This window comes from Gossypium raimondii, chromosome 13 (genome assembly GCF_025698545.1).
Source record: "Gossypium raimondii isolate GPD5lz chromosome 13, ASM2569854v1, whole genome shotgun sequence".
Classification (NCBI taxonomy): Eukaryota; Viridiplantae; Streptophyta; class Magnoliopsida; order Malvales; family Malvaceae; genus Gossypium; species Gossypium raimondii.
In genome coordinates this window covers 45,718,798-45,733,830 of record NC_068577.1, presented here as the reverse complement: position 1 = coordinate 45,733,830, position 15,033 = coordinate 45,718,798, and the positions used below count along the sequence as shown (strand labels likewise).

The 15,033-nt window shown below is 32.4% G+C and overlaps 1 protein-coding gene across 1 annotated transcript; it reads left to right on the top strand.

Annotated features, from left to right (window-relative positions):
• The first annotated feature begins 7,792 nt into the window (after positions 1-7,792).
• Positions 7,793-10,537, top strand: LOC105784507 ((+)-delta-cadinene synthase isozyme A). The gene is given in 7 exon segments (XM_052626270.1): positions 7,793-8,021; positions 8,112-8,382; positions 8,539-8,911; positions 9,004-9,222; positions 9,410-9,548; positions 9,651-9,830; positions 9,832-10,537. Coding segments are annotated over 7 exon segments (1,419 nt in total). The 5' UTR covers positions 7,793-7,898; the 3' UTR covers positions 9,946-10,537.
• The last annotated feature ends 4,496 nt before the right edge of the window (positions 10,538-15,033 follow it).

The window sequence follows — 15,033 nt, the reverse complement described above, 5'->3', positions numbered from 1 at the left end:
GTAACGATTATATGAAAACTAAACTGAATATTCCAACAAAAATGCCCACATTCGGCTTCTAAAAATGTTAAATCATTAACGCAATAGTAAACGATAACAACCTGACGTTTAAGTGGCTAGAGGAGCACCAATTTCCTCTTAATCCTCTCATGGCAGCCCACAAAAGAAACAATTAAAATACTAATTTCATGACATAAATCCTAATATACACGAATCCCGACTCTACTAGTATTACCTGATCATACAATTGTGACAAACACAATCATCGAATACAAATCAAATAGCTATAAAGCAAGAACGTTGATAGAGATTAAGATAAAACAAAATAAAATACCAATAAGGAAATGAATGCAAATGGCATCCCAATTTGAGAATGACCAGTAAAGAACAAAAGTAAGGAAAAATAATCGGTAAAAGAAAAGAAAGGAATAGGATGCAATATTAGGGAATGGAAGTGGCAACGTGAAGTGTGGGTAAGGGAGGATTAACGTGGGGAGATTTTCTCTCTTCTTTTTTTATTAAAAAAATAACCACTTACAGGTTATTTGCTTGGAAAAGGGAGTAAATCTTACCCAACAACAAAACAAGTTTTTATTAAATAGTTTAAATTAAAAAGCTTAAATGATGTGTATTCAAATGAGATATAAGTAACTATGCATGTGTTCATGTGAGTAAAAGGAAGATGATTGTGTGATATTTTTGATATGGTTATTTGGCATGTATAGAATGTTTTGTAATGGTGATTTGGTATGTTTATGCTTCAAAGATTTATACTTGATTGATGGAACTGCATAATCTTTTGGTAGGTTTGTAATGGCTTGATAATGGTCATCTTTTGATATGTTGTGGTAGGTAATTGAAAAAGTTATAAAGCTTGAAATATGAAAATATTGACATGTTAAGGTAAATGATGTTTGGATGCATTTGTGGTGCCTTTGAATGACATATTGGTTAAGTGATTTAGGATGATTGAAATGACATGTTTATGTATGTTTGAATGGTGTTTGAATCACTTGAATGTGTGCCTAAATGGTTGGAATGATTAGGTATGAATTGGACTTGTAACAACTTGATTTTAGGAAAATTTTGGGTTCACACGGCCTGGGACACGGGCTGTCACACAGAGACGCAAGGCTTGGCGATATGGCTGTGTGTCATCTGAGAGTTTCTTAGTGGTTTAAGTTTGTGAGTTGCACGGCCTAGCACCCTGCCTGACACACGGGCATGTGGGGCATCTCAGTGAGTTACACGGGTTGGGACACGGTCGTGTGTCCCTTGGTTCGATTGTCACATGGCCTGGCCACACGACCGTATGACCCCTATTTTCAAAATTTTCCAAATCTTCTATTTTGTTTCAAATTAGTCCCGAATTGTTTATAATCTATTTTTAGGGCCTCGAAGGCTCAATTTAAGGCCCAAATGCACATGTTTGATAGTTATTTTTAATGACACTTATTTTATTAACATTAAAAGATTTGATTGAAATGTTTAGATGTTAAATGTTGCCTCGATTGTTCGGTAATGCTCCGTAACCCTAATTTGACAACGGAGGCAATTTAGGGTGTTACATTCCATCACATCGACCCGTCTTAAGTTTAGGGGTTACCTAAAAGTAACAAACAAAGAGAATGAGCTACTGGCTCGATGTGTAACATACATTAAAATTAGTAGATATTAATCAGATGTAATAAAAAATAGAAACCGTATCAGAACATATCAGATTCGAATTTACTATCTTACCCTCATCCGCTACACACCATCTCCGACCATCCCAACACACTGTATAGGGTATTAAATACCCATCCATCCCTACACATCGCTTAATGTTGGTATGACACTTTTCAGAATATTTGCAGCTTAGCTGCTAGATCAACAGATGATTCATAGCTAATAACTAAGATATATGTGGTTGAGCAACCATATACGACAGATGTATATCTGCCCACACTTCTTCCATATTCTCAAATCCCACCCTAATGCACATATAAAATTTATCAGATATCAGAATATACATGTCATACATGCTTTCATAACAGATATAGATCGTGCTTGACAAAAAACAGATCAGACTTACTATATTACAGATCATACTAAACATACAACATATTAATCATGCATACACATCAAATTTTACGCTAACAGAACATCATAAGTCATGTTTAAAAGCTTAATTTATGCCATACGGATCATGGAAGGCCTATGTTCGACCCGATTGATGCCTATGACCCTAGGGTAAAATTTTAAAATTTGGGCCTACATGCTTGTGTGACCCACACTGCTTACTTGGCCAGCCTGTGTGGCCTACACGGCCTTATTGACCCAGACAGTGTGTTTCACATGGTTTAGCACATGGCTGTGTGTCATACAAGACTTGGCACATGGCTATGTGGCGTCAAGAATCCCAATTTTTGGCTTTCGTCGTTCGCTGTTTTCTCAAGTTTTTGTTACACACTTGATTTGATTTCGATGTAAATGCAACCACGAGACTACCAAAACCTAAAATCTTTATCGAAACCATTTTTTTGAAAAACAAAAATTTTAGGTTGTCGACTTTTAAAAAATGAAAATTGGGAGTCGCCACCAATATTTTATTGAGGTGTGATTGGATCACCTAAAAAACGGCTTTGGTCTACTAGTTTTAGAAAAACGGATCCGGGAGTCGGTTACGTACGAGGAAGGATTAGCACCCTCGTAACGCCCAAAATTGGTACCTAGTTAATTAATTAATGTCTTAATGTCGAAATTTTGAAAAATATAATCCTTAGCAAAAACTTAAAAACGTCACGTATTAAGACCCTTATCATTTCAGAGGAAGAAAATGCCACACCCAATGCGTTAGGGCACGACATTCTAATTTCCTCAAAAAATGAATTAGGCCAAAATACTCGTACAATAAAAATTTAAAAGAATATCCATTTATTCAAGATTTAAGAAATCGCTGCCCAATACGTTAGGGCACAATTCCTCCAAAATCCCAAACTCGGAATATTTCCTTTATTATTTTTTAGAAAAATCTTCATTTCGAGAAATCAATGCGCCACATCCAATACGTTAGGACACAACGTGTTGAATTCCCAATAATGAGTTCTTATTTTTTTGATTAAAGAGAAATGCTCGATTGTTAGATTTAACGAAGAAAATCGGAACCCAATACGTTAGGGCTCAATTTCCTTGAAAATCCTAAATACAAGCATTCTCTCAATTTTGAAAAGTTTGAAATCGAGTAAAAAATGATGTGATGCTACATTAAATATACAATGCAATAATAAATATTATAGTGGCATAGAAATAATATAAATAAATGAATAAATAAAATCAATATACATAATAAAATAATCACATACAAAATATCAAATAAATGATCAAAAAAAAACAATTCTTTTAACATATAAACGAAAACATGAATTAATAATCGAATGAAGAAAATAAACAAAATATAAAGAATAAAAGGCACATAATATATGCATTGAAATTAAAAGTCATACACATAATTTACATATGAAACCTTGGGCTATGAAACTTATACATACATGATGCATTTATAAAGAAAAATATATAAATTATAAAGTATATAAAACATATATTTGCATTTTTAAAAAATAAATATATTCATATATATATAAATAAATAAATAATTGGTTAAAATATTAATATGTATACATACATACATACATATAATAAAATAAATATATACATATAGATTATAAAAATAATTACATATAAATAAAAATAAAATAAAAATAATTATATTATACTACAAAAATAAATATGCGTATGTAAAAAATATATATATATATACATATATTTAAAAAAATAATTAAATATGAAAAAGAATAAAAAAACTAATTAATAAAAAAATAAAGAAAATGAAAAAGGACTAATTTGAGCTGTAAGTAAAAATTCTGAGGCAACTCTGTAAATAAGTGGAGGCCAAAGGACTAAATGAGACGGGCGAATTACATAGAGGGGCTGGAAGGGAAATTTTCCCTTCTCCTCTAAAACGACGCCGTTGCAAGTTGGACCAAATTGAAATTGAAATCAATAAAAGGGTAAAAATTTTAAAAAAACTTAATTGTAAAAATATAAAAAGGCGGAGGGGCTAAAAGAGCAATTTGCCCCTCCGCATGAAAAACACACGGATCCTGGGTCCGGGTCGGGTCGACGCGCGGATCCTCCATTCAAAAACGATGCCGTTTTCAATCGGCTATTTAAGCCAAAATTATAAAAAAAAATTTCATTTCTTCATTCCTTCAAAAAAAAATTGAAAATCCCTTCAAAAAAGCTCTCAACCTCCTCTATCCTCCGGCCATCGGTCGGTCATCGGCGGTCATCGGCCGGTCGTCGGCCACCGCGCCAGCCGCCGATCTCCAGCACTGGCACCGCCGCTTGCGGTGGCCGAAAAAGGGGAAAATCCCTGGTTTGGCCTTCTCGACCTTTCTAAACCCAAATCCGGGCTCAAAAACACCAAAATATCAATGAAAATCCTCAAAGCAGGCACGAAACCTTTCAGTTTCCGGCCACCGATCCTCGGGGGAGGCTCCCTCTACCGCCTCGTTCTCGTTTCAGAAATAAAAAGGTTGTTTCTTTTCCCTTTTTCCCTTTTTAATCTTATTTATTTGTAAAAAAATAACTATAACAGTAAAGAAAATAAATAAAAAGAATTACAAGTAACCACCTTTTATCGATTTTTGCTCCATTTATGCTGTGAAAATGCTTGCTCTTTTTATTGATTTTTTCAAAATCCCCATCCATATTACAGTGTGTTTAGTTTGCTTTTATAGCAAATAATGAAACAAGAAAAGTAAACAAAATCCTCTGATATCTTGCTTGATTCGTGATTTCAAAGATTTTTCTTGTCGTATTCTGTTTTGTTTCCTTCCTTGTTGTGCAGGTATGAAGATCGCGCGGAGATTAGGGGTATGGTTGCGGCGCTGTTGATCTTGAGAAACCGTAGGGTTTCTGATTTTGTTTTGGGCCACTGTATTTTATTTCAGTTTGGGCCATATAGGCCCACTTGTAATTTGGACTTCTTTATTTTCTTCATGTAAGCCGGGTAAAATTGAGGTATTACTATCTTCATTTAACACATTCAATCAGTAACGATTATACGAAAACTAAATCAAATATTCCAACAAAAATGCTCACATTCGGCTTTCAAAAACGTTAAATCACTTACGCAACAGTAAACGACAACAACCTAACGTTTAAGTGGCTGGAGGAGCACCAATTTCCTTTCGATCCTCTCATGGTAGCACGCAAAAGAAATAATTAAAATTTTGATTTCACGACATAAATCCTAATATACACGAATCCCGACTCTCCCAGTATTACCTGATGATACAATTGTGACAAACACAATCACCGAATACGAATCCAGTAGCAAAAGAGTAAGAAAGCAAGAACGTCGAAAGGGATTAAGATAAAACAAAATAAAATACCAATAAGGAAATGAATGCAATGGCAGCCCAATTTGAGAATGACCAGTAAAGAACAAAAGAATGGAAAATAGAAAAGAAAGGAACATGATGCAACAGTAGGGAATGGAAGTGGCAGCGTGAAGTGTGGGTAAGGGAGAAGAAACGTGGGGAGGTTTTCTCTCTTCTTTTAAAAAAACAAAAAAACAAAATTACCACTTAACGACTAAAATATACAATCAAAACCCTTAACGACTAAAATAGGTACTTAATTATGATATAATCTACCAAATAAGAAATTCATATTTTTGGGGCGTTACATTTCTCTTTTTTTTTCCTTTGATTTCTTTCTTTTATCCTTTTTTCGTATTGTTCATGTCAATTTTTACTATTTTTGTTTCAGGTTCGTGAGTGTCCCTTTGAATATTATCTTCAAAATTTTAACTTATATTCCTCTTTTATAATAATGTAACTTTACCCCAACACCCAATAAATCTATTTTTCTTTCTCTTTTCTTATCTCCGCAAAACGTCAAAAGAAAAAGACAAGTGTAAACTACATGAATAGGCACACCTACACTGCGACCAATATTTGTCACTGTAATATATGTTATAAATGTAAATATGACATAAAATATAATTAGATGTATAAAATATAAAATAATAATATAATACATGTCTTAAATATGTCATATTCAAATCTATAAAATAATTCTAATTAGACTTTTTGGTATTTTAAGTGTCTTGGGCTCGTGTGAAGGATAACTTAACCCAATATGATGTTATGTGTCAACATCACCCCTACTCTTTTTAATTTTATTTCACTTTATTAAGATGATGTTTTAAAAGAAACGTGATCCAATTAGTTAATTAATTTATTATTATTATTATTTTACAACACACATTACATTTTTCACATGTGATTATAATTAATTTGGGTCAATTTAATAATTAAAATTGGTTTCTCCCTCTTAGAAACTTGATACAACACTTTCTTTTAAAGTATGTGGTCAAGGGCGAAGCCAGATAGTTTTTTTAGGGGGATCAAAATTAAATTGTAATTTTTACAATAGTAAAAATACAAATTCACTATTTTAATAGCCTCTATCTTTATAATTTTTAAAGGATTAAATCAAATCTTTATCATTTTTAGGGGGTAAAGTGTAATTTTACTTTTATTAATTTAAAATTTTAAAGATTTCAAAGGGTCTAAATGAAAATTTTTCCATTTTAAGGGGACTGTGCCAGCCCCTAGTTTCGCCCGTGTTTGTAGTGCTTTATTTTAAAAAGTAAATATAATAGAATATGTGTATATATATATATAAAAAAAAACCCAAAGTGAAAGATGAAATTTTATATAAATGATCGCTGAAAGTGGCACAATAATATGATTCTTTACCATCAAAGAAACATTGGTCCTTTATACAGAGAAAAGAAAACTTTGGTCCTCGTAGCTAATATTTTAACAATTTAATTTTTATTCATGTTGAATGTAGCAGTATGTAGTTATATTAGTTATGCTCATAAATTTTGGATGCATTAGATTTTTCTTATGTAATTTGATAACAATGATTATTATTTTACTTCTAACAAATAATTAAATATTTTTTTGTTGATATGATAAATATCATCATTTTTAAATGGTTTAAAATATAAAAAATAATAATGGATTCGATCGAGTGAGAATATCAATTATTAGAATTTAATTAAAAAGAAAATAAAATATAGCCGGCTTAATTTTTTTAATATTAATTTATGTGTGAAAATTCACTTAAAAACAGAGTCCATGGCTGCTAACATATTATATATTAAACCATTTCCTATTAATAAATTTATTCATTTTACTTAGAGGCGGAGTATAATATTTTATGTAGTAGTTATTCTTTTACTAGATAAATAAATAAATAAATAAAATTTTAATCGCCTATATATTATGATTGATTCAGCTGAATCAAAATTGGAATAATATTTTGATTTGGGATTACAATTTGATTTTGGGTTATTAATTTTAGATAAATTATTGGAAGTTGGAGTCAAAATTGACCGTCTCAGCTAATTAAACAAATAATAATAATATAGAGAAATAGGTATATTGCTCAACACTCACATTTACTACGTCAGCAATAGTCAGAAAGACTGCTAAGTAAACAATGTACACTCAATTCGAGTCAAACAAATCCTTTATCCCAAGATTCTAAAATAATGTGTTTGAGGCACCAATTTTGAAGGATAGAAAGTGGAAACAAACAAAAGGATCTCACTGTATTTGCATATTTTTCTCCTTCCAGTATAGTTAAAATACGTGCAATTTACGTTGTACTTTGTTGACTCCTATCTTATACCTATAAATACATGCAACAATTGCACACATCGTCTCATCCAAAACCTGTGTTTTAAACACTAAACAGTAAGCAAAGGCAGCAAATTAATCTTTGAATTATTTGCTTCCAAAACCCTACACTTTTCCTTCAACACATCCTAGAAAATGGCTTCACAAGCTTCTCAAGTTCTTGCTTCACCCCATCCCGCCATTTCATCCGAAAATCGACCCAAGGCTGATTTTCATCCCGGTATTTGGGGTGATATGTTCATCATCTGTCCTGATACGGTAATCTATAATTTTTTTCTTACTCTCTCTTTTATCGATTTTTAAGTTTTTTGGAGATTTCATGGAAAAGCATTATACGTACTTGAGCAGGATATCGATGCTGCAACAGAATTACAATATGAAGAATTAAAAGCACAAGTGAGGAAGATGATTATGGAACCTGTTGATGATTCAAACCAAAAGTTGCCCTTCATTGATGCTGTTCAAAGATTAGGTGTGAGTTATCATTTTGAGAAAGAGATTGAAGATGAACTAGAGAATATTTACCGTGACACCAACAACAATGATGCTGACACCGATCTCTACACTACAGCTCTTCGATTCCGGTTACTTAGAGAGCATGGCTTCGGTATTTCATGTGGTAATTAAGTCTTAAACTTTCATAACTCTTCTTATCCATTTATCAATTAATATTATCAAACTTTACATTAATAATCATCTGTACAATACTTCAATATGTATATATATATTTATTGATGAAACTAATGTTTGATGATGATTTTGGGTGGTTGAGCAGATGCATTCAACAAGTTCAAAGATGAGGCTGGGAACTTCAAGCCATCATTGACAAGTGATGTGCAAGGGTTGTTGGAACTTTATGAAGCTTCCTATATGAGGGTCCATGGGGAAGATATACTTGATGAAGCCATTTCTTTCACCACTGCTCAACTTACACTTGCTCTACCAACTTTAAACCATCCTTTATCGGAACAGGTCGGCCATGCCTTAAAGCAGTCTATCCGAAGGGGCTTGCCAAGGGTTGAGGCCCGGAATTTCATTTCGATATACCAAGATTTAGAATCCCATAACAAATCGTTGCTTCAATTTGCAAAGATTGATTTCAACTTGTTGCAGCTTTTGCATAGGAAAGAGCTAAGTGAGATCTGCAGGTAAGTGTTTGGAGATCTTTAAAGCTATGAAGTCTAATACTATTTCAATTGATCACACGACTGTTGCTGACATTTTATGATGCTTTTTTTAGGTGGTGGAAAGATTTAGACTTTACAAGAAAACTACCATTTGCAAGAGATAGAGTGGTTGAAGGCTATTTTTGGATAATGGGAGTTTACTTTGAACCCCAATACTCTCTTGGTAGAAAGATGTTGACAAAAGTCATAGCAATGGCTTCCATTGTTGATGATACTTATGATTCATATGCAACCTATGATGAACTCATTCCCTATACAAATGCAATTGAAAGGTGAGATTTTCTTTTTCTTTTCTAAAAAAAAAAAAAACAGTTTTGAGATCACAAAGAATAAGGGAATATATGTTTTTAAACGTTAGGATATTCACTCCAACTTGCAGTTGCTCATATTTTAATGGTGATAGTATGAACTAACCAGGCTAAGTTTTAGATTCAAATTAACCCTGAAATTGTGTTTTAGGTGGGATATTAAATGCATGAACCAACTCCCGGATTACATGAAAATAAGCTACAAGGCACTATTAGATGTTTATGAAGAAATGGAACAGCTGTTGGCAAATCAAGGGAGACAGTACCGAGTTGAGTATGCGAAAAAGGCGGTATGTAATGATACAATAGTATGATATGCTTTAATCATAAATGTATAAAATTTGAAAATTACATTAGCAATTTGCTTACTTTTTTATGCCTTTAATCCTCAGATGATACGCCTTGCTCAAGCTTACCTTTTGGAGGCCAAATGGACTCATCAAAATTATAAACCAACCTTTGAGGAATTTAGAGATAATGCATTGCCAACCTCTGGCTATGCCATGCTTGCTATAACGGCGTTTGTCGGCATGGGCGAAGTTATAACCCCTGAGACCTTCAAATGGGCCGCCAAAGGACCCCAAGATCATTAAGGCTTCCACCATTATTTGCAGGTTCATGGACGATATTATGGAACATAAGGTATACTATATATTCACATTCAAGAATTCTAAAAATCGATTATGACATATATATGCACTTAAATCTATATAATAGAATTGTAAGGCTTCTAGGGTTTGCATTTGCTAAGTTAATTAGCCTATATGGTTCATATGGGTGCAGTTCAACCATAGGAGAGAAGACGATTGCTCAGCAATCGAATGTTACATGAAACAATATGGGGTGACAGCGCAGGAAGCATACAATGAATTCAACAAACACATAGAGAGTTCATGGAAAGATGTAAATGAAGAGTTCTTGAAACCGACAGAAATGCCAACACCCGTTCTTTGTCGTAGCCTCAACCTTGCTAGGGTTATGGATGTACTTTACAGAGAAGGTGATGGTTATACACATGTTGGGAAAGCTGCTAAAGGTGGGATCACTTCATTATTGATTGATCCAATCCAAATTTGAAATTCAACATTGGCTTAAGATTTACTATGAGATAAAATTAATAAAGTTTGTACAATGAAGGAAATGTATAATTTCATTACATTATTTGATTTGTTTCTTCTATATAAAAGAATGAACAAGCGGATAATCTTTGTACTTTGTATCTTTTTAATCCAATTAATTTCTACTATCAAATATATGATACGTGATTTTATATGTTTAAGTTATGTGATTTATTAAAATATACTAAATGATTTTGATAATTCAAATATTATAGTAATGAAAATTTTCTAATGATTATTTAAACATTTATACAATATTAAAATTTGATATTCCATGCTCTTAATTTTCATTTTCATTTTTTCATAATAGTTAATAATTTGACAGTAGATAATATATAATTAATGTAATTATAATAAATTATATTGGATTATATAAATTATTTTTATAACATTTCATATATGGAATATAGAGTTACTATATAAATAATTAAATTTTGATATTTAAAATATAGTGATATAATTTTTTTTTGTTAATGGAAAAAATACTTTAATGTAATTCAATATATAATTTAACAATTTTATTTATTATTTTATAAATCCATTTAATGAAACTATTTTAACAAGCCTTAATTCTTATTTATATGTGATAAAATTTTTAATAAAATAAAATTATTTTTCTAAATATTTTAATGACATTAGAACTTGTTTTCAATGCAGTTTTCGATACATCAACTTCTTTAACTCGCAAGTGATAGTACCCAGATCGGTGGCTCCCTTCAATTGGTCAAACAGATCGTCAATATGGCGCAGTGGATACTTCTTTTTTATAGTGACCCTGTTTTGCTGCCTGTAGTCGATACACAGTCTCATCAACCCATCTTTCCTTTTCACAAATAAGACTGGTGCACTTCAAGGTGACCTTGTTTACTTGTTTACCCCACTGGTAATTTTTGTAAAAAATTTTTTGATCCAAAGCGAGCTCACACTCGGCAGGTGTGAGCTTGAGGATAACGGAGAAGACTACTCGATCGAAGCGCTAATCCTTGACGAATCGAAAAGTTACAATTATGATTAAGTGTTCATTATTTTAGATATCACAACCAAGATCTTATTTTGGAAAATTTTGTAAAACTCTAGTTTTTCCCTAAAATTATTTTCCGCTGCATTTTTCAAACCTGTTTTTTCAACAAAATGCACTATCACAAATAATGTTCCTCAATAAATTGAAAAGTGCTCTTAATATTTAGATCATCAACCTATACAAGTCTTTTAAATATATAAAGAATTTTTCAACTTGTTAACACATTAAAGGTCAATCACAATCCCTTCTAAACATTTGCTAAAATAACTAAAAATAATATAATAATAGTAACCAAAGTAAAAAAGAATGGTTGGCATATAAGACTTCAAGTTTAGGTATGATCCAATTTCCTTGATCCAAGGGATTTGGTATAATTGATTCAATCAGATCCTGAGGATATGGTATGATTTACCTGAATATGATAGAACTCCAAGAATGAGAAGACAACATTGTTGCAGTCATGACCGGTAACATTCACCTAACCTATTGAAGGGTAATGTACATGTCTCATCTCTGGTTACTAGTTATTCAGCTATGTTTGCCATTGCCTCAAGGAATTAGTTGCCAAATAGTCAGAGGGATGTGGTCAGAAAGAAACAACTTTGCTGCTTAGAAAAGTAATTGAGATGGTCGAGTTTGACCTGGCCAAATAATCTATAAAGATATTGTCAAACATGTTAAAAAGGTATATGCTAGGCACCTTCTTCCATTTCCCATTTTAATTTTTTAAGCATTGATTAAATAAAATCCATGACTTGTCTAGGCCATTGAGCATGTTGAGAGAAATGTTGTTGAGCTAAAATTCTCTCCTAAATGGCTTGAAAGAAAGCAAGCATCTTTAGATCCTGTTGGTCTTCAAGAAGAGGAGAAGGAAGATGATCTTACTAATGAGACTGCACTAGTGGCTCCTGATGTGTCCACTATAACAGGCCTTACGAGTAACCCTACAGATTTAAATAAGAGGATGGTTGATCACTTATCTGCTTCCATTGACTTTCACAATCAAGTTATAGCCAAAATTTGAGTTGTAATCAAGGTCATCCAGCAAATTAGAGATCAAAAGGTTGCCTTGTGCAATAATTTGCTCACTCACCCCAGAAAATGATATATTGGCACTTCATTGAGCAAAAAGGAGGAGTAGTTGAATGTGAGGAAGTTGGAACTGTTAATGATGATGGCACTACTAATGGGAGTTTATTTTTAGTTCATTTTACGTTAGGTATTTCAATTTTTTTCGGTTTATGAACTATATTGTTGTTTGGTGGATATTACTTTGATGTACATACTATTATCTTTATCTTTCTTAGATATAATTATAGTATTTTAGTTGTTGATACAGTTACTCGGAAGACATTAATAGTTAAATTTCTTGATTATGTTTTAAGATAAGTTTGATAAATTAATGGAATTGTGCGAATGGGAGCTATTTCGTTTTATTTATAAGCTTCCTCACTAGTTTGGTTTTGTCAAAAAAATTCCAAAGTGGGAGATTGTTGAGGCAAGTGTTTTGAGGTGGTTGATTTAGCAGAGAACTAACTAAAGCATAAAAAGAAATAATGGGGAGGGATGATAAAAATTCATTAACCAAGCTGTCCTTATATACATGACTCAAGTAACAAACTCAACCAAATTTTGGCTTCCTTTTCCTACTAACAAGCTAACAATCTCACTAACAATTAGTCATCTTAATGATAAAAAGACTTTGAAGCCCTTAGGACATTAATGTTCTCCTCCTGACTCAAGTGTTGCTGACACCAAGTTTGCTCCTAAGAAACTCAAATCGACTAACATGGAAAGACTTACTTACTAAAAAAAAGCTGTCATTTAGTCCTCTAATATGCAATAAACCAACTTCTTCAAATTTTTATATATTCGTCTTCTATGAATTCCTTCTCATCTAGTGCAACTTCAAGAGCTGCCTCTAGTTGTTTCCTAGTCTACAATTTCATCGTTATGTCATCTAGATCAAAATTCAACAATTCAAAATAATCACCAAGTGCTCCAAAAAATTCATGAGAGTGGCCAAAGTCCTTCATCCAAGGTATTGTGTTGTCACTATACTTATGATTAACACCATTTATGGTTTGATTAGAAAATCTTCTCGCAGCTAATAAATCCTTCTTTAATTTTGCAATTTGCACTAAAAGCCTGATGATCTCACCAACTAAATTCTAAAACTCAACAGAAGTTCCAAATGCCAATTCTTCTGCATATGAAGCCGATTCAGTCAGTTTTTGAGTTTGAACACATAACCCACTATTCTCCTCTAAAAGTTGCACATGTTCCAGTTTTAGTTTTTCATTCTCGATCTCTTGAGATTGAATTTTTTTCGTACCTCATCAGCATGTTCCTCGGATATTCCATATGCAGAAGATGATAGTTTATCATCAAAGAGAGATGCCAACTGCTACTCCAAGAGAGTTACCTTCGCTTGCAATTTCTCATTTTCAAAACAGTTGTTTTGTAGTTGCTCTTGTAGGATACAATTTTCTATCAATTTTATCTCAAGCTCAACTCTTTTCAAGGTAACTTGTTTAAGCAATTTCTACCATTAGTTCGAGCTAGAATTTATGTTTGAAATATTACCCATAGATGAAAAGTGTGAATTTTGATGTTTCATGATAGAATATGAAGCTTAGAATTATGTTAAATAATTTTTGCTAAGCGATTTTCAGCGAAAACGAGTGAAACGACATAATTGATAAAAATTATTTTTGTTCATAAGTGCACTTTAGAGCAAGAATTTGATGTTGCTATAGAAGGAAAAAAATGTTCAGCATGTCATAAAACATAAGAAAAAGGAATAAAGTTTAATTTCTGAGCCTAGGGGCAAAAATGTAATTTTGCCAAAATGTGATTTTTAGACTGGATTGAATAATGTGAGTGTTAAATAAGTTAAATGTGTTATTACAAGTCAAGAAAGACAAGGAATTGACTTTGATTAGTGAAAAAGAAAACAAATAAGAAAAAGTGAGAAATTTCCCGATTGAACATTCGGAATAAAAAGGGATACAAATAAAGTGACAAAAATGATCACATATGTGGCATGGACTGTGTGTAGGCCACTATGTGAAAGTGAAAGTGATGGTTACGTGTGTAGTACTATGTGTAGGCTACTACGTGTACCAGAATGATAGGTCGCATGTGTAGTACTATGTGCAGGCTACTATGCGTACCGGATAGCTTCGATCACGTGTGTAGTACTATGTGCAGGCTACTACGTGTATCGGATAGTGATGGTCACATGTGTAGTACTATGTGCATGCTACTATGTGAACCGGTATCATTAATTATAAGGTGATTGCTATGTGCTGATCCCATCGGATATCATTGATTACAAAGGGTGGTTGCTATGTGCTGAATCCACCGTGTATCTGTTATTATTCCGAACTGTTCATCGAGAAATTGACTAAGTGAAAATACATGAGATCATGTAATGATTAAGTGTGATTGAATGATGAATATATGTGCGGAATTGAATTGAATAATGATTGAAAGTGAAAAAGTGAAATTATGAAAAAGTAAAATGTGCAACAAAATAGTTTTGGACAGTAACAATAGTGTGACTTTGAAAAGTCACCAAAAATGGTGGAAATTGAATTAGAGAGCGAATAAGATATGAAATAAAATCCTAAG